The following is a 21,343-nucleotide window of genomic DNA, read 5'->3' on the forward strand; positions in this document are numbered from 1 at the left end:
GCCGGATTAGAACAGGCCATGTGTTAGTGGAAGAGATAACCTTCCTTTTTGCGACAGTATGGTTTGAAGGAATGCTGCAGCGCCTGTCTGACTTCATTTGCATGACTGTTTGTTAATAGCACAGCTCTCTTTATTATGGGAAATGACTGGCTGCAACTGTTTGCCTTTGAATTAACCGTAGGTTTCCCTAACCTTTTTTTTAACCACAGGGACCAGAAGCATACAGTTGTGTTCAAAATAATAGCAGTCAAACATGTCTAACCAGATCAACCACTGTTTTTGGTAGACATTAGTAGTCATAGAAAACCAATAGACCCAACATTCAAGATCCTGAGTCTGTGTAGTTGAATAATTAATTTAAAGGGCCGTGTTCAAAATAAAGTGTGGAGTTCAATTAGTGAGGAAATTAATTCTGTGAAAAAACAAGTGTCAATCAGGTGGCCCTTATTTAAGGATGAAGCCAGCACATGTTGTACATGCATTTCTCTCTGAAAAACTGACAAAATGATTCGTTCCAGACATTGTTTATAAGAACAGCATACTTTGACTCAAACGTTGATTGGAGAGGGGAAAAGGCATAAAAAAAAGTGCAGAAAATTAAAGGCTGCTTGGCTAAAATGATCTCCAATGCTTTAAAATGTAAAGCAAAACCAGAGACATGGAAGGAAACTGAAGACTACCGTTCAAATGGATCGAAGAATAGCCAGAATGGTAAAGACTCAGCCAATGATCAGCTCCAGGGTCATCAAAGATGGCCTGAAGTTACACATGAGTACTGTGACAATTAGAAGACGCCTGTGTAAAACCAATCTATCAGCAAAAAGCCCCCGAGAAAAAAAGAAAAAAAGAAAAGAAGGAGTTACAATTTGCCAAAGAACACATCGACTGACCTAAAGAGAAATGGAAAAACATTTTGTGGACTGATGAAAGTAAGATTGCTCGCAAGGGCCATTGAGAGTTTGTCAGACGACCCCAAACACTGAATTCAAGCCACAGTACACTCTGAAGATAGTGAAGCATGGTAGGGCAAGCAACGTGATGTGGGGACGTTTCCCTTACTATTTATCACATACCAGGGATCATGGATCAGTTTGCACATAACAAAATACTTGAAGAGGTCACGTTGCCTTATGCTGAAGAGGAAATGCCATTGAAATGGGTGTTTCAGTACGATAAAGGACCATAAACACACCAGTAAGTGAGCAGCATCTTGGTCCCAGACCAACAAAATTAAAGTTATGGAGTGGTCATCCCAATCCCGGACCTGAATCCGATAGAAAACTTGTGGGGTGACAACAAAAATGCTTTTTCTGAAGCAAAACCAAGAAATGCATGGGTCGGAATACCTGTTCACAGGTGCAAGAAGTTGGTGGACTCCATGCACCACAGATGTGAAGCAGTTCTCAGAAACAGTTGTTACACAGTTATCTATTCTAAATATTAGTTTAGTTGATTCACAGGGATGCTAAATCCTAAAGATTTTTCATTTTATACAGTAATATTTGAGTTTGTAAAGGAAAATGCAGACACTTCTTTTTTGAACAGCCCAATGTTATTCTTTTCTTAATTTTCTCTTAAGTGGTTAAAACATTTATAAATTTTTCTTCATGTTAAGATTTAGAATAAAATGTGCAGTGTTCCCAATGCATGGAAATACGAACTATTATAAGGATTTTGGGCTATATTCACATTTTTAAACACACTGCTATTATTTTGAACACAACTGTATTTCTCATGGACGTATGGAGGGGGGAATGACTGACTGTTAAATGTTACTCACGAGACCTTGAACCAGTAAAAGAGTGCAGTCGTATCATTGTGAAGGACAAAGAGCAACAGGTAAAACATGAAACAGAAATGGAACATTAGAATGGTTTTATTTGTTTACTTGTATAAAAGGATTTAAATGAATGACCTGAGCTTTGGTTATTGTGTTGTTACATGGACACGGTTAGAACCATCTCACAATACCTTTCATACTAGCTATCCAGGGAGGAAACTCAGCATTTGGTGATGTCCATGGGTTTCAGTCATCAGGCAATCATTGACTGCAAAGGTTTTTAAACCAACTATTAAAACAAGCCTTTTATTGATCATGATTTAAAGTTCGTCCTATTGTTTCTGAGCCCCTGAAAATAATAAAAAAAAATGCTTAGCATTCCTCAACGGTTAACGTGATTCTTTGTTCAATCCCTCAAATTAAAGATGAGAGTCCACACTAACTACATCTCGATTGTTTCATTTCAAATTCATTGTGGTGCTGTGAGGCAAAATGACAAAATGTGTGTCTTTGTCCAAATATCTAACTGTATATCACCAAATATGTCTCAAATTAAAGCAGAAAACATCAGATGGAACCACTCAGTCCTGTGCGACTCAGATCTTGTTGAAAGCAGCCACGTCCACAGACTGAACATAGTCCTCAAAACCAGTGATGGCTTCCTCCAGCAGATCCGTGCCCACTTTGTCGTCTTCCACCACACATCCTATCTGCAGCTTCTTGATGCCGTAGCCCACAGGCACCAGCTTGGACTGCCCCCAGAGCAGTCCGTCCATCCTGACGCTGCGGACACATTCCTCCATCTTGGCCATGTCTGTCTCATCATCCCAGGGCTTCACGTCTAACAGGATTGAGGACTTTGCTACGAGAGCTGGCTTCTTGGTCTTCTTTGCAGCGTACTCGGCAAGGCGCTTCTCCTTGAGTTTGGCCGCCTCTGCGCTCTCCTCCTCGTCGTCCGAGCCAAACAGGTCAATGTCATCGTCATCGTTGTCGCTTGAGGCATTTGTGGAGAGATTAGCTGGAAGGACAAACTGAGAGGTGGCTGATGGGAGGTTAGCTCTTTCTCTCTGGAAGGACTGGATGTGCTTGTACCAGCGAACAAGGTGGCATAAGGTCACAGAGGGAGCAGAGGGTATGGCGTCAAACATTGCCATGTCAGCCTGAGACGCTGTGAAGCCCTCCATGTAGCTTTTATCTGCTAGAAAATCATTGAGCGCTTTGAGGCCGGCCGGCGTGCTCACGTCACCAAACACAGTTTTGGTAGAAGTTGGGCAGGAGGCCGACACCGGACGGGCTTCGATTTGCACGGGGAACTTGTGAGCGATGACTTCCTGCATGGGGACGTCGTGTGTGAGAAGGATTTCAGCAGTGTGGCCACTGGAAGAACCAAGGCAACAAAGCAACAGGTAATGAGTCACTGAGTGTAATTAGCATGCACTAACCCCAAGGCACAAGAAAGCTAAATTAAGCCCAGGCATGCATGTACAAGCCCACACACAGACGCACAAGCACTCACATCACAAACACAAAGGAGTCTTGTTAATTTTTAATTCTTCTGACTTTAGTAGAAACAGCCGTGCCTCTGATTAAAAAACACACACTGGGTAGACGCACACATTAGCGCTACAATGGTTTACTGATTATGAATCAATGACCAAATGTATTGCCAACTATTTTGATGATCAATTTGTGTTTTGTATTCGTTTTATTTTGAAATAAAAACTAGTTTTTTTTGGGGGGGTTTTCTTGAATATTTTCTGTTTCCATAAAGAAACCAAAAAATCTGAAATCTGATCTTTGGGCTCAAAAACAAGACTTTTGAGAAGATCGTCATTGACAAGTTTGACAAATACTGATTGACATGATTCACCATTTTACAGACCAAACAACAAATTGATCAATTGAGAAAATAATTGGCAGATTAATCAGTGATGAAAATAATTATCAATTAACAATTGCAGCCCTAGCACAAAGTGGCCCTTCAGTTTCTTAGGCTGCTGTTTTGACCTGAGTATAATTAAATGTGCATTTTATGTGGAAGTTTAGGAAGGGGAAATCACAGGAATGGTTCGATGTCCATCTCCAGGGCAGAGCAGGGCAACGTCAGCTCGAAGCGGGTGATGACATCAGGATGGAGGACTCCCAGGCGCCCCACACACTTTCCACGTACAAAGATCTCTGCACAGCGGCCGGGGAAAAAAGTGGAATCTAACAGAAAAAAACAAAGCAATTATCACTTTTAAGAGCGAAGACAGAAAGGAGAAATGATATTAGTGCAAATAAGGACACAATTTACACACATTAATGACTTAATTGTTGACTTAAATGTTGTTAAATGACATGTCCAGTCCCCCTGAGCAAATTTTAGGACTTCTCATTTTTAATCACATTTGGGAGTAGGAAAAACTGTATCTCATAATTCTAACAGTTATTTGAGGAGCAGTCAATGTCAGACCAAGTGCTGAGCACGATTCAATCACTGCTTGACTACAATCTGATATTGCTTCATTAGAAGGGAAGGAGTTTTTTTGATTTCTCCCCAGTGGATCCATGAGGTGATATACAGTACAATACAGAGCTTACTCTAGTCCAAGGAGAAATGACATCAAATATCCTAGTTACTACTTAATATTCGGTGTAGAAAAAATACACACTTTTTTGACATTCTCAAATATCACTTGTTCAATATGACAACTATAAGATTTGCTAACTATTATATTAATATTTGTTTTGCAATCTATGTAAATATGTAATTCCACTTGTGAAAATCAAACTGATGTTTTCTGTGGCTTTGTAAACTACTCACTCTCCCAAACCAAAGTCTATAGAGATAAACAGACATTTTAAATCACAGCATACAGGAGTGACGGTGCAGATGGACTTTGGTGCAGGAGAGAAAGCGTTTACAATCTTCATTTTCTAACAAAGAAAAATGGTTAAATGAAGCAATAGAGCAGCAGAAATATTGTTAAAATGTCTTACACATAAACTGGGATAGATTTTAATCAGCCTATCGTTAGGTGGCTAAAATCGGTTTTACCAACAGCCACGGTTTCAGTGAAAGTGAGCTGGTCTTAAGCAGTTTCAGTCTGTGGCAGTACCTCATACAACCACACTCCAAAATACCAAAAAACATATCACTTTAACCTGGGGAATACTAAATTGTGCTTACCTAAGTACTACATAACACGACATAAGTGCATTTGCAAAAAAAGAAGTTGAACAAAATGATTCCGACTTCTACAGCAGAATGTCCGATTTGAATGCAAATCTCATTTCAGTGTATGTCATTTACACTGGGCAGTGGCTTCTCTTATTTAAACGGTTGCATTTCATGAGGAAGTGGACATGATTGAGGTACAATGACCACTGTTTTAACCCAGGAGTAGTTTGGATCATGTTCCCATCTCTTCACACAGTTGTATATGTAAACTCAACATGTATTTACACTTAGCTGCTGACTCATTCATTGGTCTTTTAAGTATCGATGGCATCCCTGTTGTCAGGTGCTCAGGTTTAGTGTCTCTCCCACATCACATCACAGAGATCATCGTTCAGTCGCACAGTGTGGGTGTTACTGTGCTTCCAGTCTTGTATGATTTTCTCTTGATGATGCTTTGTTCACCCACAATAGTTGCCAACGATGAGATTACATTAAAGCTACGGGAGGCAGGATCACTGGAAAAATAGTTGATTAGATCAGGCTTTTCATCAGCAGGTCCATAAAATATGATTGCTTTCCGTCCTCAGCTCCTGTCATCAGATGAGTATAGACAGATGCACTCATCTCATATGTAACCGATGACCTGAGGCAATCTCTTCATCTCTATCGTGTTTATTTTCCAACTCGCTATCATTTTTTTCTCTTCTACTTGACGGGACCTGTATACAGAGCATGTGTGATAAAACAGCCAATAGGAGTGCCCAATGTCTCTCTCTGATCTGTACTGTGATTGGTCAAAGTCTCCTGTGATGCTATGAATTCAGTTACGAGGCTGTAAAAAGAGACCAGAGGAGGTGCTGAAGTGTACTAAAGGCTATTTCAGATAAAGCCAAACTTTCATTACTCCAAATATATCTCAGCTCTAAAAGGACAATACTACCGGCATACTACACTTGTAGTGTAGTATGCATGCAGGTATCACATTCATAGAATTACTTTGATAGTGCTGCACCCAATACCACTTTTACGGATGAAGTGAACTGAGCAGGTGTGCGGCTTTGTCGTAATGTCAGCAGTTTCAAAATATACTCAACAAAAATATAAACGCACAAACTTGAAACGGTGAACAAAAAAAGAATGTCATGACATTTGCTCAGATTCTTGATGCATTTGTTTATGTAATGATTTGTTTTGCTCAAACCCAGTAGTCCAGTGTCACTTGGCCACTCCTATTGACTACAATCTCAGATTGAGTATTTCAACTCACGAGAGTCATGGAGCATGGCAGAGTGGTGGTCAATATGCGTGACCAGTACACAGACACTCCTTATGGTCTGGTCAATAAAAGGGCACACCAAAATGTGGACTTTTGTCACTTGTCAATATGCCAAAGATGTCACAAATCATGAGGGAGCGTGCCATTGGCATGCTGAGTGCTGGGTTGAGCTAATGGTGGACACACACGTTATTGAAGTTTGTGAACTTGGATCATCGACCCCCATTGTGTTCTTCCTGCCATTACTCCAGGACTTTTGTTTTGAAATTGATCCTAATGCTCGCAAATTAAAGCCACTTTATTGATAAAGGTGTACTGTTATTTTTGGATAGTTAATCTGTTTTGTCACATAACAAAAACTACAATAACATTTTTCTTTGTGCGTTTATATTTTTGTCGAGTGTACTTAAAAGGGGAATTTCGATATTTTTTACCTGGGGTGGGTGTGTCCGTAAATAGTACTTTAAAGTAGTAGTATAGTACGTTATATCCGAGTTATACTCCAACAAAAGTGCTTGTTTTTGCCAATAAATGGCTGGTGTTGTTTTTGTAATAGTCTGGCAACATTACCAAGGGCGTAGGTTTTGTTAAAAGACTGGTGGGGACACCCACATTTACAAACATAAGGCCCAGGTCAAACAATATCAGAATTCTGCTTTAAGATAACGTTGACGACAAAAGTAGAGCAAACTATAACCACTGTAACCTGTGCTCTGCTAGACTGTCAAGAATAAGAGAAAAGTAGCTCCTTCAACACTAGTCATTTGATCTAAAGCATCTAAAGAACCAACACGACACACAGCATACAATTTGCCACTAAATATGAAGTATTATTAATTTAAATCCCTATACTTTTCTTCACCTAAAAATGTTGCGTTCCAGTACAAACAAATTAAATGTTTAATTACCCGGTAATAAAAGCTGAAATAATAAGATGAATACTTATATTCATCTTCAGATGTCAATCCCAAATGTTTTACTGCAAAAATATAGGAAAAGTCTCACTCACATGTTGTATTTTGCTCACAGGAAAAGTGAGGTAAAAAAAATTCCCTTTTCAAATAATTTTTTTGCTGAAATGATTATTAAGTACTCAATATTCTACACTTTAATTGTGTAATTTTGAATGATTATTTTTCCAAGAAACATGGGGAAAACCAGCAAATGGGACTGGTTATGAACCTGAAAATCCCGTTTAAGACCAATCAGTGACCGAACAATAAAATATACTGTTTATGTGCAAATGTCACAGGTCATTACTCTGAGGCAACCATCTCCACAAGCCATCTGATTATACATGGATTTTCTGTTAAATTAATGTCAAAGCTTAAGTGTGCATTTCCCCTCCCGAGAGAGGTGTACCAATGACCCACTGTAAGTGTGTTTATGTGTGTCAGGAGTAAAGTTCATTTCAGTCCATGTGGATTAAAGAGCCTCCATCCACACAGAGATGAAAATGCTTGCCAGCATCAGAGGCTTTGTTCAAACACGCGGACATGCAGACGGACAGAAAGACTTGTCAGGGACTTAACAAGATGCGGGGGTTGTCTTGACAACGGCCCCATATGGCACAGACGTGGCTTTCCTCCCATAGTGCACTGCTTCTTCCCACGCTGCCTTGCTAATGGCTTCCAGAGCCCACTGCTTAGATGTTATCTCATCATTATGGATGAAGGCTTACAGTATACACTGACTGCACTTTTAAATGTCTATGTGAGCGAGTGAGATAGTACGTCAGACAAAGAGAGAGAAGGCAACAGTAAAAATCAACCTTCTTCTTCCTCCGTCTTCTTTTCTGTCTGTTACTTGTATAAAATCAGTGGAATGCACTTGCGTCGATTCTCGCGTCATCTGCTTGTACCATCAACAGGGTGCCATGGCAACAGTATAAATAGCACTGGTGCGTATTAAATAACCAATCAGTCAATGAAAATGAGCTACACTTGAGCCAGACCAGTTTCCTGCTCACTCACCACCAACTTTGAGCAGAGTTTTCAGTGGAAGAGAGAGTTAGAAGCAGTTACATCACTTTACTGTCAAATATTGACATTTTGCCATCAGATTTCTCATCATTTCAGACAACTGGAAAGAAACTCTTGGATCACGGGAGGTTTCTCTACTTCATCAATTCACTGGTGGTTTAAGTAATTTCATGGAATTTGTTGTCAAAATCTCCCCACACAAAACCATTTCATTTAGAAGGAAAACTGAAACTAAGCACAAAGAAGGGGAAGGTTGGTTAATACTTCCCTGTTGCACAGGAGGATGCATAATTACAGGAAGTTAAATGTGACCAAATCCAGACTCTAATTGGAAGCTATAGGAAGCATTTAGAGGCTGTTATTTCTGCACAAAATGATGCACAAAATGTTTCTTTTGTGCCTAATTTTGTTTTTTTTTGCTTTATTTCATTTTCACTATTATACTGAAATTTCTTATCCAAACAACCAATGATTTATAAAGGAAAATCATAAAAAATTACTTTACTTTAAACTTTTGCATACCACTGTATATAAGTGAAGTAAACGTTTATAAAGAGGGGTTAAGATATATGTCTAAGATCAAATCATGATATGAAAAACTGACATTATCGAGTATTGTACGAAACACACACTGAAACATATTCTCGATTGGACCACATAAAGCTGCAAGCATATTTACATATGACATAATAAGCAAGACATTTTATTACATGACCTTTTGTTAATATCTGTTATTTTTCCCTCACTTGTGGCCATGAGTGTAATCACCTCCTCAGAGTAGATTAATGGGGCCTGATAACAGGATTCAGTTAACAGTTTAGGGATTTGACTCCGTCTCTTTGCTCTCGACTCTGTTCAGTTGTCAGTTGTCTAAAGCGAAGTACTGAAGATCCCGTTTGTCTGTTTATGCTTTAGATTTGCTACCAGACTTATATCAAGTGAAAATGAGGTGAGTCACAACTTCTATGAATAGCCCCCAAGTGGCAAAGTCCGTTATTGCAGGCTTAGATTACCATAATCAGCACATGGGAACTTCAAAACCCTAAGCACTGACACTAACCTTAAATAATGTATCAAGGGCTAAAGTAGTAAAGGTCACGTATGGAACAAAAGAATGAGTCACACAAACATACTCTATTTCCAAACTAAGGCTGTACCGGTCGAAAGTTTTGCATTGGACACAGTTGTTAAGTGAAACGCAGGCATATGTCTCTTAAGTGACTTTTTCCCCTCCACGTCTGATCCTCTTACTCATTATATCATCCTTTTCACGTGCTGAGTGGAGGAAACTCAGTCGACATGTATTCCCTCAGCCACTCGCCCTCCTGTGCTGGGTGTGGTGGCGAGTTAGTCATAGTGCTTCTCTGGCCTTTCAATTGACACATCCTGAGGATGTGTATTTGTGTGTGTGTGTTTATGTCAGGTGAGCTCTCAGACTGGGTCACGAGTCTTGACCTTGTAATGGGGTTAAGGACGTGCCAAAAATGAGGGAAAGATTAGGCTAATGGCGTGTGCAGGAAAGGAAATAGACTGCAGTGTGTGTGAGATGCATTAGCGGTGATACTCAACCTGCGGCTTTGTTTTCAGATGCCATTTAGTTAATTTCTTAAACAAATTGCTTGAAAAATATTTTTAAGAGTTTGAAAAAAAACTTATTTGGCCCTTTGCATAAAAAGAAATGTGGGTAACACTATAATAAGTACACACTATTAGCATTAGTAAATATTGGATTCATCATTTATAACGCATGAATACTCATTAGTATGTAGTTTATAAACACAACTATTTAAAAAAAAAAAAAAAAAACATTTATAACTTTGTTTATAAACTACATACTAATGAGTAGTCATGCGTTATAAATGATGAATTCAATATTTATTAACGCTCAACTAATGCTATGCTATGTGTTAATATGCAAAGTAAGTGATTTCCTGTAACGGCGGTCTGTTCATTTTGTTCACATTTTGTGAATAAAGAATCACTTTGTAATTTGATATATTCGACAATTCATTCGTCTAATGATGTTTGGCATTATGCTTTTTAATGTCAATGAGGGAAACACAGAAAACCGCCACAAATAGATCTATAAGGCTAAGTCAATCAACCAAACCTCATTTGTTTGAATCAAGGTCTGAAATTTTCCTTGTACTGAAGTGGACTCAAATGTTTTGTTATTAAATATTACCTTGATCATTCCTGTTTTTTTATACTCTATTAAAATCATAATTATTATAGGTTGTGGCCCACAGATATTTTTCTATGTGGCCCATGAGCAATGCTGAGTTGAGTAGCCCTGCATTAGAGCATTTCAGGTTTCTTGTAAGCATGTGTGTGTGTTATCAGATGGACAGTCTAAGAGCTCAGCACTGCAGTGGGTGACGTGACTCTCCCTCCTATGTTGCAGACGGTACATTCTGTCTCTCACACACAAAGCTCACTCGTCACCCCCTCCCTTTCTATTTTCTGCACTCTCCCGTCTCATTTCACCCCTTCCACTGTTCATCCGTCTGCCTTCACCCTCTTCCCTCTCATTCACTGATACTTGAGCCCATTGATTTGCAGCCTGAGAGCAGAATTGGGGGGAGATGTCCTGCAGTGTGACCTTGGAGCGTGCAAGTGAAAGGGGGGAAGACGGGGAAGAGGTTGTAGGAAGGAGTGGTAGTTGGGATGGAATGGAGAAAAGAGGTATATGGAAATATATACCAGAGTTTTCTCATCATCTGAGTTTAAGAGTCAAACATCTCCAACAGTCGCCCACAGTCTAAATTTTCTGTCAGCAACAAACATGGCACCATTGAAGGAGGTCGTAATGATGTAGTTATTTGGAAAAAGGCATTTTTAGACGGCACATGCACACCCTGTGCCAGAGACCAGCTTGAAAAAATCTCACTAAAACATGGCCGTCAGAGGGGACACAAGGAAAAACAACTGCTATTTGTTTTTTAACTCTTGCTCTTCTGCATCAAGAAAATGGTGATGATGGGGACACAGGAGCTGCTACTCATTGAGTACATTTCAGTCATTAAAGTAAATGCCATGGGATTTCAAACACAGAAGTTGCAAAATAATACATTTGAACACACTGAGTGAGGCAGCTCTCCTGTGTGACTGTCCCTATGGACAGTTTACACATGTCACAGGACACTTTGCTGTTTGCAGTCAGAAAAGGCTGTCGAATGGCGAGATGAGGCTGTAACCTTATTCTTACAACATCATAGACTTACAAGACATCTTACCATCTCACAAAATGGCACTCACGTATGCCTGCGCAGGGTAAGCTCGTACTGCGTCACACAGACTATAGAGAACATCTGCAGACACGTGTATGTGGGAAATGTAACCAAGGCCTGAAGCTAAAGTAGCTTTTTTTTTTACATCTCAGGCTGGCTCCCAGTGCAGGGAGCAGCGTCAGTGCTGACTATACATCAGTACCGTAAACAACCACAATTCAAAACATCAGACTATCTCTTTAATATTTCTCATGACTTTTCCTCAAACTAAAGTCACCATATTTAGAATGTCTTTGTTGTACCTCACTAGAACTTTCAGATACATGGCTCCCTGCGACTTTTGGTCGAACTGCTCTGTTTTGTCTTTAAGCTTTCAAAGGATGTGCACAAATATGGGGGTAATAAACACAGGGATCAGATAAAAGGCTCCATCTGTATTCATATCTAACACTGAGCATGAATGAGGCAGAACAGGCGGTGGCTTTGTGCCCGCTGAACTCCATGTTTCACATTAAGATTGATGGCCATTTCATTCTTTTATGACATTTTGTTTTAATCTGGACATAAAATGAATTCTGGAACATACGCCTCGCCCACACATAATCTGCACTATGAAAACAGTATGAAAAGACATCTTGTGATTGATTTGCTGAGTCATGCATAATACTGTTGGCTTGTGTAGGTTTCCAGTATCGGTCTGGTGTTTGATGCACAGACAGTATCAGATGAGAGTAGATGGAGGGTGAAAAGTCTACACAGACACACTATTAATTGTATAATTTATTCCATAATAAAGATGTACCAGGTGTTTTGTCCCACCTCTTACTTAGCACATATCTGCAGAACATGTCTTATTCGTTTTCCACCAGTCACACTTTTAGCCATTAAAATATATTTTTTATATTATTACAAGAAATGGATGTTTGGCTGATGAAATGTTGGCAGTTCAAGAAAAGGCTACAGCAAATTAGGCCAAACCATCATATGTGAGGTGAGGTAATATGAGGATGGGCATGAACTGACCTTTGCTTTGTGAGTGAATTACAAAAGTCCAGTTTAAGAACAACCAAACTACTTTCCATGAGATGAAAAACAAATGCAAATAAAGACGCACAAATATACTGCAGCTGTGGCTGCACCCAGTATGCATACTGTGCTCTCTCCTTGTACACCATACTGGTATGTCATGGTTAAAAGCAGGGAGGCCTATACAGTAGCACATAAGCAAGGTGTAAGTACTTAGCAAGGTATTTATATTAGGTACTTATCATGTATATATGTTTATAATACTGGTACAAAATGAAGTTGCAACTTTGCTGTATATATAGAGCAATAAAAAATGTCAGAAATGTCATTATGCACAGATTTGCTCTTTTCATGATTTAAATTGTGAATTAGCTAAGGATAGTTTGTCATCTTAAAAAAGTGGATCCATATATAAAAAAAAAAAACAAGCACTCGCCATCAAAGCTAGCTTAAGTACAGGTATGTACCCTGCCTTCCCTCCAAGGATTCTTACCGTCTGCAGCCTGGATGTGGTAGCCCCCATCCCGGCCGGGCTTCACCTCCAGCAGTTGCATGGTTCGGTCCAGCAGGCCATGGATCACCTCAAAGCCCGGGCTCTTGTTGTAGTAAACGGCACAGAAACGCCGGCTGTTCTTTGCTCCAACATCTGGATGGTAGGATGGGGGTATTAGGAATGAGGCTTAACCAGTGAATTACTTGTTTTGTATGACAAATAAATACATGTTCAAGTAAATATCATTCTACTTTTTATTTAAAAGGATATTCATTATTTTTGTGTTTGTGGACAAAGCGAGACATTAGAGAACGTCATCATTTTCAGGATTGGGAAAATATATTCAACATTTTGTACACTTATAGTATGTGAAGTACCAAAGTGCACACGCACATGCACACAGGTGAAAGAAAAAAAAACATGCAGACATGTACCTTTGGTTGGATCCATCAGGACCACGTCGGATATCTCAAAGAGTCTGAGGGGAAGGGGCATCTTCCTGTTGGCAGCTATGGTTTTCAGAAGACCTGGCAGCAAGGTGGTGCGCGCCACCTGGTGGAAAAATGCAAGAGTTGAGCTGGGAAAAATAACTTTAACCTCTTATAGGGAGAAGAGCACCCTCTACTGGACAACCACAATAACTATTTATTTGAATGTCTAACTTTCCTTTTACTTTTTCACATCACAATTTGTTTTCAGAGTGTAACTAAGAGAGAATAAGACCTTGATAACAAAGCAATTTTGACACTGCTGTTTATTTTACTTAGAGCAGGCTGATAAAATGGTTTGCACTGCAAACCATGTATTAGCTTCACAGATACCAAACATATACAGTAGAAGCAATACATTCCTCAATATGTAACATGAATGATGAACTAGCTGAGTCACAGAGATTAGGGAAGCACCGAAATGAAAATTGTTGGACGAAACAGAAAACGGAAATAAGGAAACACTTGGCCGACAACTGAAATCGAAACACTGAAAGAAATTATAATGCCAATTCTGTACAATTGTTTTTTTATGTAATTTTGTTATGGCTGGGACTGTGATTTAACTCACTAAAGTTAAGGCATTGCAAGTATATAGATTAACACTCATGCTTCAACTGACTTGTGTTGTTGTCTACCTGAAACTCTGCTGTCTTGGGATTAGAGATGTGAACCGCCTTAGTTTCTGAAATCTTCATTCCAAGTTTATCTGCTATATCATCTTGAGAACACTAGGAAAACAACAGAGACACATCCCTTTTAGGATTTCTTTAAGGAAAGAAAAGAAGTGTATTTATGTGTTTTTCTGTCAATCTCTCACCAGAGCAAAGTTGAGGGCCTCTGTGAAACCAGCAGCTGCCAAGTCCTGTCTCAACAGCTCCGTCAGTTTATTCAGTGGGAACTATGAAAATGTAAAATATACACAAACACTGTATATTTAATGACATACATTTATCTACATAAACACAGATATGAATCATGACCGTCCGTGTACCTGGTTGGCTATGGTGTAGGTACGTGGCGTGGTGTGGGTGATGTTGTTGAAGCCATATGCTATGGCGGCGTCTTCCATGATATCGCAGGCATGGATGACGTCAGAGCGTGTGGGCGGGATCTCGACCTCAATCTCGTCCTCGACACCTGTAGCCTCAGAGCGCAAGCACATCCTGGTGAGCAGCTGGGCGATTCTCTCTGTCGATTCACTGTCAGGAGGAAAACAAAGATACGCTGTTGTCTGTTCTTTGGGGCAACGGTTGCTAAGCAAGTCGTCTTTCAACTCAAAGGTTGAGGGTTTGATTCCCAGCTCTGCTAGTCCACATGCTGATGTGTCGTTTGGAAGGAAAGTTAACCTTGTTGTCTGAGGTACCAACACATTGAGAAAACATGGCTGCCAGCAGGGAAGAAAATAAACAGCTTTAGCCACTTAAATGCTGCTCTAATAAAATTACAATATCTTAAACCTCTTTCAACTGGAAACTTAGGCTGGCTTTACACGGCAACAATCTGAACACAAACCGCAAAAGTGGCGTTGCGTTGCCACTTTTTATTACGCGTTTAGACGAGCGTCTTTGGGTGGAAATCTGCATGCACACGGTGACGCAAAAGTGTGTGAAATTTGATGTAGTATGCATGCCAGGTGGCTAGGTGGCACTGTGAAGCACTGTCATATGTCAACAACAGCAGGAGCGCGCGCATGCGCTGAAACGTCCTTCTACTTCTCTCTAGCAGCGCTGAGTAGCCCACAGTCAAAAACCACAACATTAACTCGGCGTAATTCCTGAAATGACTCCTGGATAGGTATCAGAGCAGCTAAGGCGACTTGAATGTCGGACAGATGGATCGAATCCGACATGTTTGTTGTTGTTTGGCTGTACTGCACATGGATCTGACGTCAACTCGTACAGGTGGATAGCCAGCGTGACAACACTGAAGTTGGCACCACATCCCGGTTCTGAGGCGAATGTGGTGCCAACTTCAGTGTCGAATGTGGTGCCAACTTCAGCATCGTACCAGCGTGAGCAGCTCAGAAAACACTTTTGCGTTTTCAACCCTTTAGACCGGAACGCGGCAGCGGAGCGTTTTTAAGATTTCCACTCTGGAGGGTGGATTCATTTTTCTGCGTTTTTAAGCCCCAAAAGAACCGTCGCCGTCTAAACGAAAGGCACATCTGATAAAATATTTTGTCAGTTTCACCCGGGAGCGTTGCCGTGTAAAGCCAGCCTTAATCTGATAAATTGCTCACTGTCCTGCACCAAAGTCAATTAAGAATTTGTGTTTTTTCTCACAGTGACAAGGGAACTGTTGGTCTACTGCTGCTTCATTTGGTAAGTTTGTGTCATTAAGGTGAATCTGAGTGAAGGTTTTCAAAGGTGAGGACAATTATGGATCAACAACTCCTGTGTGCGATGACATAAAACTTGCTGAAATTCTCAATGGACTTTGGTGTAGGGAGTAAGCAATATAAAAAGTGACATACATTTCAGTTTCAGGTCAGAAAGTTTTGTGACCCAGCTGGCTTTCATATGCTTAGCTCAAGCAGTGATATATGTTTATACATTGTAAAGCCGCGCCTCAAAGAACCTGAAATATTACTTTAAAATGAGTAACAAGTGGAGGAGTGGGTTGAACGTTTTAAAAAGGTACATCTTTGCAGGTTCAAAAGTGTCAAAGTGATTTAAGACATTTGTGATATGAAAATAAATATACATAATAACACTGGAGAATTATTGAATGAGATTACAAAAATATACTTCAGCTGAACAACAAACAACAGTTTAAATTTGTGTTACATAGAGCAGTGTTATTATTTTAATTTTCTATATACAGTGACTACAGTACAGAACATCAAATGACTTACTTTATGCCAACTTTGTGGTTGATGAACTTGCTGGACAGCTTCTCCTTCCTGTACGCCAGCTCCTGAAGTACACACCAGAGAACAGAGGCTGAGCATTAGAGGACAGCAGAAGAATTTCATGTTACATTTAAAAAAGAGAGGACAGTGTTGAAGAGAATGTAAATGAAGTGAAACACAGTACTGGGTATACGCAGGTCTTGCCATCAGGGTACACCACCTCTGCCTCCTCAACCCTGAAAGAAAAAAGGCGAGAATATGTCACCCCCAAAATAAAACCCTTTTTGTTTAGTACATATTTGTGTTTTTACGATTTTGATTGTTTTGTCTTGGTTGTTTTTTAAATACATTTTATGGAGGACAGGTTTATTCTATCACTCTATGTGAGAGTTAAATAGTGTGAACAAAGGACATAAGTCTTTAATCCTACATAAAAGAAACACAGTATCTTGAACATGTCGTCATGTAACTATACTCTCCACACAGGAGGTTATGTTTTGAGTTTACAGTAGGTTATAGCCCAAAGAAAACATGTTTTGATATTGGTGGCAATGTGAAAACAGCCTTGGTTTAAGACCGTAGAACTGCACAACACTAGGAAAACATGCAATAACGTTGCTGAATACTGTGATGACGATATCTGATAAAAATAAAAGTGTGTGTTTTGTTCTGCATTGATAAACAAGATGAAGATGACATGTACAGTCAAAAATAGACTTGATATAAAAAAATGAAGGAGAGGGCGGAGAAGCTTGTATACTTGAAACAGAGAAGTGACTCACGTGAAAGGCTGTGAGCAATACTCGCTGAACATGGTCACCATCATATCCAAGACAATCTTTGCCTGGAAAGAGAGCAAGATCAACCAGCTTAAGACACATACCCTCACTGAACTCATGGCTGCCAACAGCAACACAAGGGACAAACTATTTCAGCCTCTCAAAATAAGGCTCAGGCTAAGTGAGAGCAGACCATCTAAATTTAATTTTATAAAGTGAGGCTTTTGTTAAGTGGCTAAAGTGGTTTGTAGGGAAGGGATTCGGGATCGGTCAAAATCACTGGATCAGATATCGGACAGATAAAATGTAACATTCAATACAATCCAAAAATCTTATATCGCATGCTTCAATATGCACAGACTGTATAAATGTAGATAAATATCAGCAGAGGCATTTTTAGAGTCATGTTTGGACAACATTTGTTACACAGTTGGAGAATTATGTATTTGAAATGACTCAGCACAAATGTGTTGTTAAAAGCTTCATAGTTCATAAATGCTCTAAAATGACTGCATCGGACTAATATCAGTATATACTCGGTAGATACACGAGTTTGTGAAATACAGAAAAGTGGTATTGTCCCATCCCTAGTGGTTTGTCCTTATCCCCCTGTTGACAGTCATGTTTTCAGTGAAAGTGAAAGCACGTCTGAGGTTGGTTCACAGCACAGTGTCAGTACCTCACACAACCACAATTCAGTTGACACAAAAAAAGTGGAAAGACTGATTTATTCACTGTACCTTGGTCACATCTGTTGCAGTGCACTCAATGAAGATGTTTTTTGTATTCAGGTTGATTTTGGAATGATCCCCTATAGAAAAGAAAAGAAAGCCATTCATTTTTCAAGACTCTTTCAATGATTTCAATAATTTTATCAAAGAAAAAAAAAATGCTCTCTATATATTTCACAATTTCTGATTTTCTTTTCTTTGCTGGTGGCATTTTCTTTATTTTAACTTTGTATTAAGAACAAACTGGTAGCGTACATACATGTCCTCTGCATGCTTGCTGCTATACTTTACATAGGCTTTACCTTTAAAAATTGAGTACATGTATGTACAGTATATGTAGTCAAGTAAATGCGTCACAAAATTGCATCGCCGTTGCCGACTGTCCACACTTAACTGCAGCCCCAGAGTTTTCAAACTCAAACAGAGTAGTGTGGATGTATATAATAATGACAGGAACAGATCATAAACCCAGAGATGAAGATGGTCACCATTGATGATGGGAGGCATGGAAAGGACTATGCCATTGCTGTCGTAGATGACAGGGTACACAGGCTTGTCTTCAATAATGTGGAGATAATGCCTCAGGTGGCTGTCTGTCTGTATGCACCAGGAGAACAACACTGAGTTAGCATCAGACAGAAAGAAAAGACACTCATTTGACTGATGCCCAATTAACGAGCTGTGTACCTTGTAGAGGCTCATGAGTTGAGTGGCAGTGTATTCTTTGGTCTGGTTCAGAGGTTTGAAGCAGATGTCTCCAGGAGGTTTGGCTGTGTACGTGAAAGGACCAGAGATGGAGTCCAGGTCATGAGTCCCGATCGCTACGAGGCTCCTCTTCCTTCACAGAACACAATCACCGAATCAATATGATGAATTTGCTTTTACATTCAATGAAAACCTACTCTTAGTGGTAAGTGGCACATGTATTGAATATTTAAGTAAATCTGCACATCTGAACAACAATCTATGACACACACATTTTGAATTGCGATGTTTAAGGCAAAATTATTGTCCTAATATATATATCACTGTTTAACAGGGTAACTGAAAACAAGTAAATAAATACAAAGGACTGTCAGCTACACACACATTTACTTCAAGTTTAAAATAAAAACTGTCCATGACAACAATTTTGTTTATCTTTCTTCACAGGTGACAACATTTCACTCGCATTTCATCTGAGAGCTTTTTCTCAAAACTAAATTTGTGACTTAAGATGGGTTATCTGGGATGATTTAAGCCAAGTAGACTCAGGGCACATGTTTATCCACATGGAACTGGCATGGACTGGAGTGGAAGAATCTAAAAAAAACAATCTTGCTTTTGTGTATACAACAAAAATGCAAATGGAAAAATTGTAAAATTATGATGTCATCCTGGTGACTCATCTGTTCAGAAAACGGTGTGGTTTTACACTTATTCCATGTTATTATATATCCAAGACCCACTCTTTATCATTTAGCCATCTGACATTCTTAAACCTGACCTAGCCACACCCCCTAATTATGGCTTGGCCTACAAGATCTGATCTGAGTAGGTTAAGATTGGCTTTCTCTGTAATTCTGAATTTGTTAGTGCTGCTTCCGTGAACCAGGCCGCTGGTCTGACCTGCAGATGTTTTGGTGGAGTTTCTCCTGCAGCTCAATGAAGCTGTCATAGCGCTCCTGCGTGAAGGTAATATTTCTTAACACTGCTGCCACCGCATGGGGTCGTACTGCTGCCGTCTGCACAGAAAAATGGGAAACGGTAATAATGATGATAAACATTTATTGGTTTTATTTCCTAAACTGAAGTAAATTTCAGACAACACCTTTTTTGTCTACTGCTAAAGATTCTCAATTGTTCCACCAACCTCCTTAGTGATGATGAGCTTCTGAGGCTCCCCGCTGACTGGGCTGACACGTGTGTAGCGAGGTGCCTCTAGTCTGAAACACAAATAAAATATTAATAGTGAGTCCATCTGCCTGTGCCTTGCATAGCAACTTATGCCCAAGAGAGTCAAACATGGTCAAAACAAGCCAAAATAATATTTTATGACCAACAAAACATCTCAAACACCTGTCTAATGCTCCCAAATTAGGAAACAATGTGGTTCAATCCACATCCTCAAGTTGAACACTACTTACTTGTTCTTGAAGACCTGTAGTCCACGGACCAATCCCTCCAGACACAGCAGGTCATATCGATTAGCCGGTACATCGATCTTGTACAGGATGATGTCAGAAGCTCCTGATGCCTTGTTATCACCCTGCTCTCGGCTGATGATGTCCTTCTCGGAGGTCTGTCGTGATGGCAGTTAAAAGTAATTACTATAATTCAGACAAACATTCTGGCTACCAAATATTTTACACACAGAAAAAAAACAGGTCGAATTAATTATTTTCCTGCACTGACAGGTCAAAATGTCTACTGTAATCACTTCATGTTGAGGAAACACTGCATCGTCGCATATACTCACAATCTCATCCAGCTCCAGTCCAAATTCAAAGCACAGCTCGTCAAACTCCTCATCGGCTAAAACAATATATAAACAGTAATTACTATTGATTTAATAAATAGCATAATATGCTGCCATGTAGCCAAAATATACGTTTTATCGCTGCTGCTCAGTTCACAGTTAAATGACAGGAAAAAATGATGCAATCACGTTGACATCCAGTTGTCACTATCGTCTATAAAATATCTATGGTATTAATTGTCTCCACTCCACAAATTTCACAGAAATACAAGTTGCCACGTGGCATTTATTTCCAAATAACTTCATATATATTCTGTATGGACAACTTCAAACCAGACAGCTCGTTAAAACTGGCCACAGCTGCTGCTGCTGCTGCTATGCTAACTATCAGGCATTGGGTTCGGGGATTTCTCCGCCTTTCTGTGTCTTTAAGAGTAAACGTGTCAATTGTTAAACAAACAGACTGTTTGTATTTTGTTTGGAAATGGGGCGAATAAAACGTACTGAATGTTCTGCCCAACGCGTTGAAGAGAAGATCCCTTTTTACTCCGACAGTCGGCATGTTAGCTGCTAATCCTCCTCAGCACAGCGAGAAAAGGACCCGTACTCGCCGGTTGTAGCTGTCTGAGCGATGCCTGATTGAAAACCATAAACCACGGATGACTTCGCAAACAACAGAAAACCAGACAACGGTGAAATTGTGGTATCGTGGACCTGTGATGACCTTTGATATTATCCTTAAGGGATACATGCTATGATAGTATATTACTCCACAACTCCATACTAGGTTAGGTTGGAGTGATCATTTAACTACTAGAGTAACTTGCTTTTATAAACAGTACCTGTAAAACAAAACAAAAAGGCAAAATTAAAATACAATCAAGTAGACACAGAAACGTTTATTTATAAATTAATTTGAAATGAAAATAACAAATGTCACTTCAATCATCAATCATCCCTATGTTCCCTGTTTCATATATTCCGTGCTTTGTATGTGACCGTTCATTGGACGACTTTGATTTTCATTTGTGCTTAGCTACATTAAAAAAATATTGAAGTCCACCCAGTCTGTGACTTTTTCAA

The 21,343-nt window shown here is 39.6% G+C and overlaps 1 protein-coding gene across 1 annotated transcript; it reads right to left on the minus strand.

The window, feature by feature from the left end:
• Window positions 1-1,858: 1,858 nt before the first annotated feature.
• farsb (phenylalanyl-tRNA synthetase subunit beta) lies at window positions 1,859-20,858 on the minus strand. The gene is made up of 18 exons (XM_083885972.1): window positions 20,765-20,858; window positions 20,261-20,316; window positions 19,929-20,083; window positions 19,655-19,727; window positions 19,411-19,526; window positions 18,490-18,640; window positions 18,291-18,399; window positions 17,812-17,882; window positions 17,075-17,136; window positions 16,477-16,528; window positions 16,296-16,357; window positions 14,433-14,640; window positions 14,259-14,339; window positions 14,077-14,169; window positions 13,385-13,502; window positions 12,951-13,103; window positions 3,841-3,988; window positions 1,859-3,157 (listed from the first exon to the last, which is right to left on the minus strand). The coding sequence occupies exons 1-18, from the start codon at window positions 20,820-20,822 to the stop codon at window positions 2,377-2,379; spliced, it is 2,547 nt and encodes an 848-aa protein (XP_083742098.1). The 5' UTR covers window positions 20,823-20,858; the 3' UTR covers window positions 1,859-2,376.
• Between the last annotated feature and the right edge of the window lie 485 nt (window positions 20,859-21,343).

Source organism: Microchirus variegatus, assembly GCF_963457635.1.
Source record: "Microchirus variegatus genome assembly, chromosome: 3".
NCBI lineage: Eukaryota > Metazoa > Chordata > Actinopteri > Pleuronectiformes > Soleidae > Microchirus > Microchirus variegatus.

Bases quoted from the DNA above. Each gene is read 5' to 3' on its own strand.
- farsb (XM_083885972.1), bottom strand. From the start codon at position 20,822: ATGCCGACTGTCGGAGTAAAAAGGGATCTTCTCTTCAACGCGTTGGGC. The intron at 19,527-19,654 runs GTTGGTGGAACA...TTTTCTGTGCAG, and splicing joins AGCTCATCATCACTAAGGAG to ACGGCAGCAGTACGACCCCA. The intron at 13,503-14,076 runs GTAGACAACAAC...TTTTTCCACCAG, and splicing joins CCAAGACAGCAGAGTTTCAG to GTGGCGCGCACCACCTTGCT.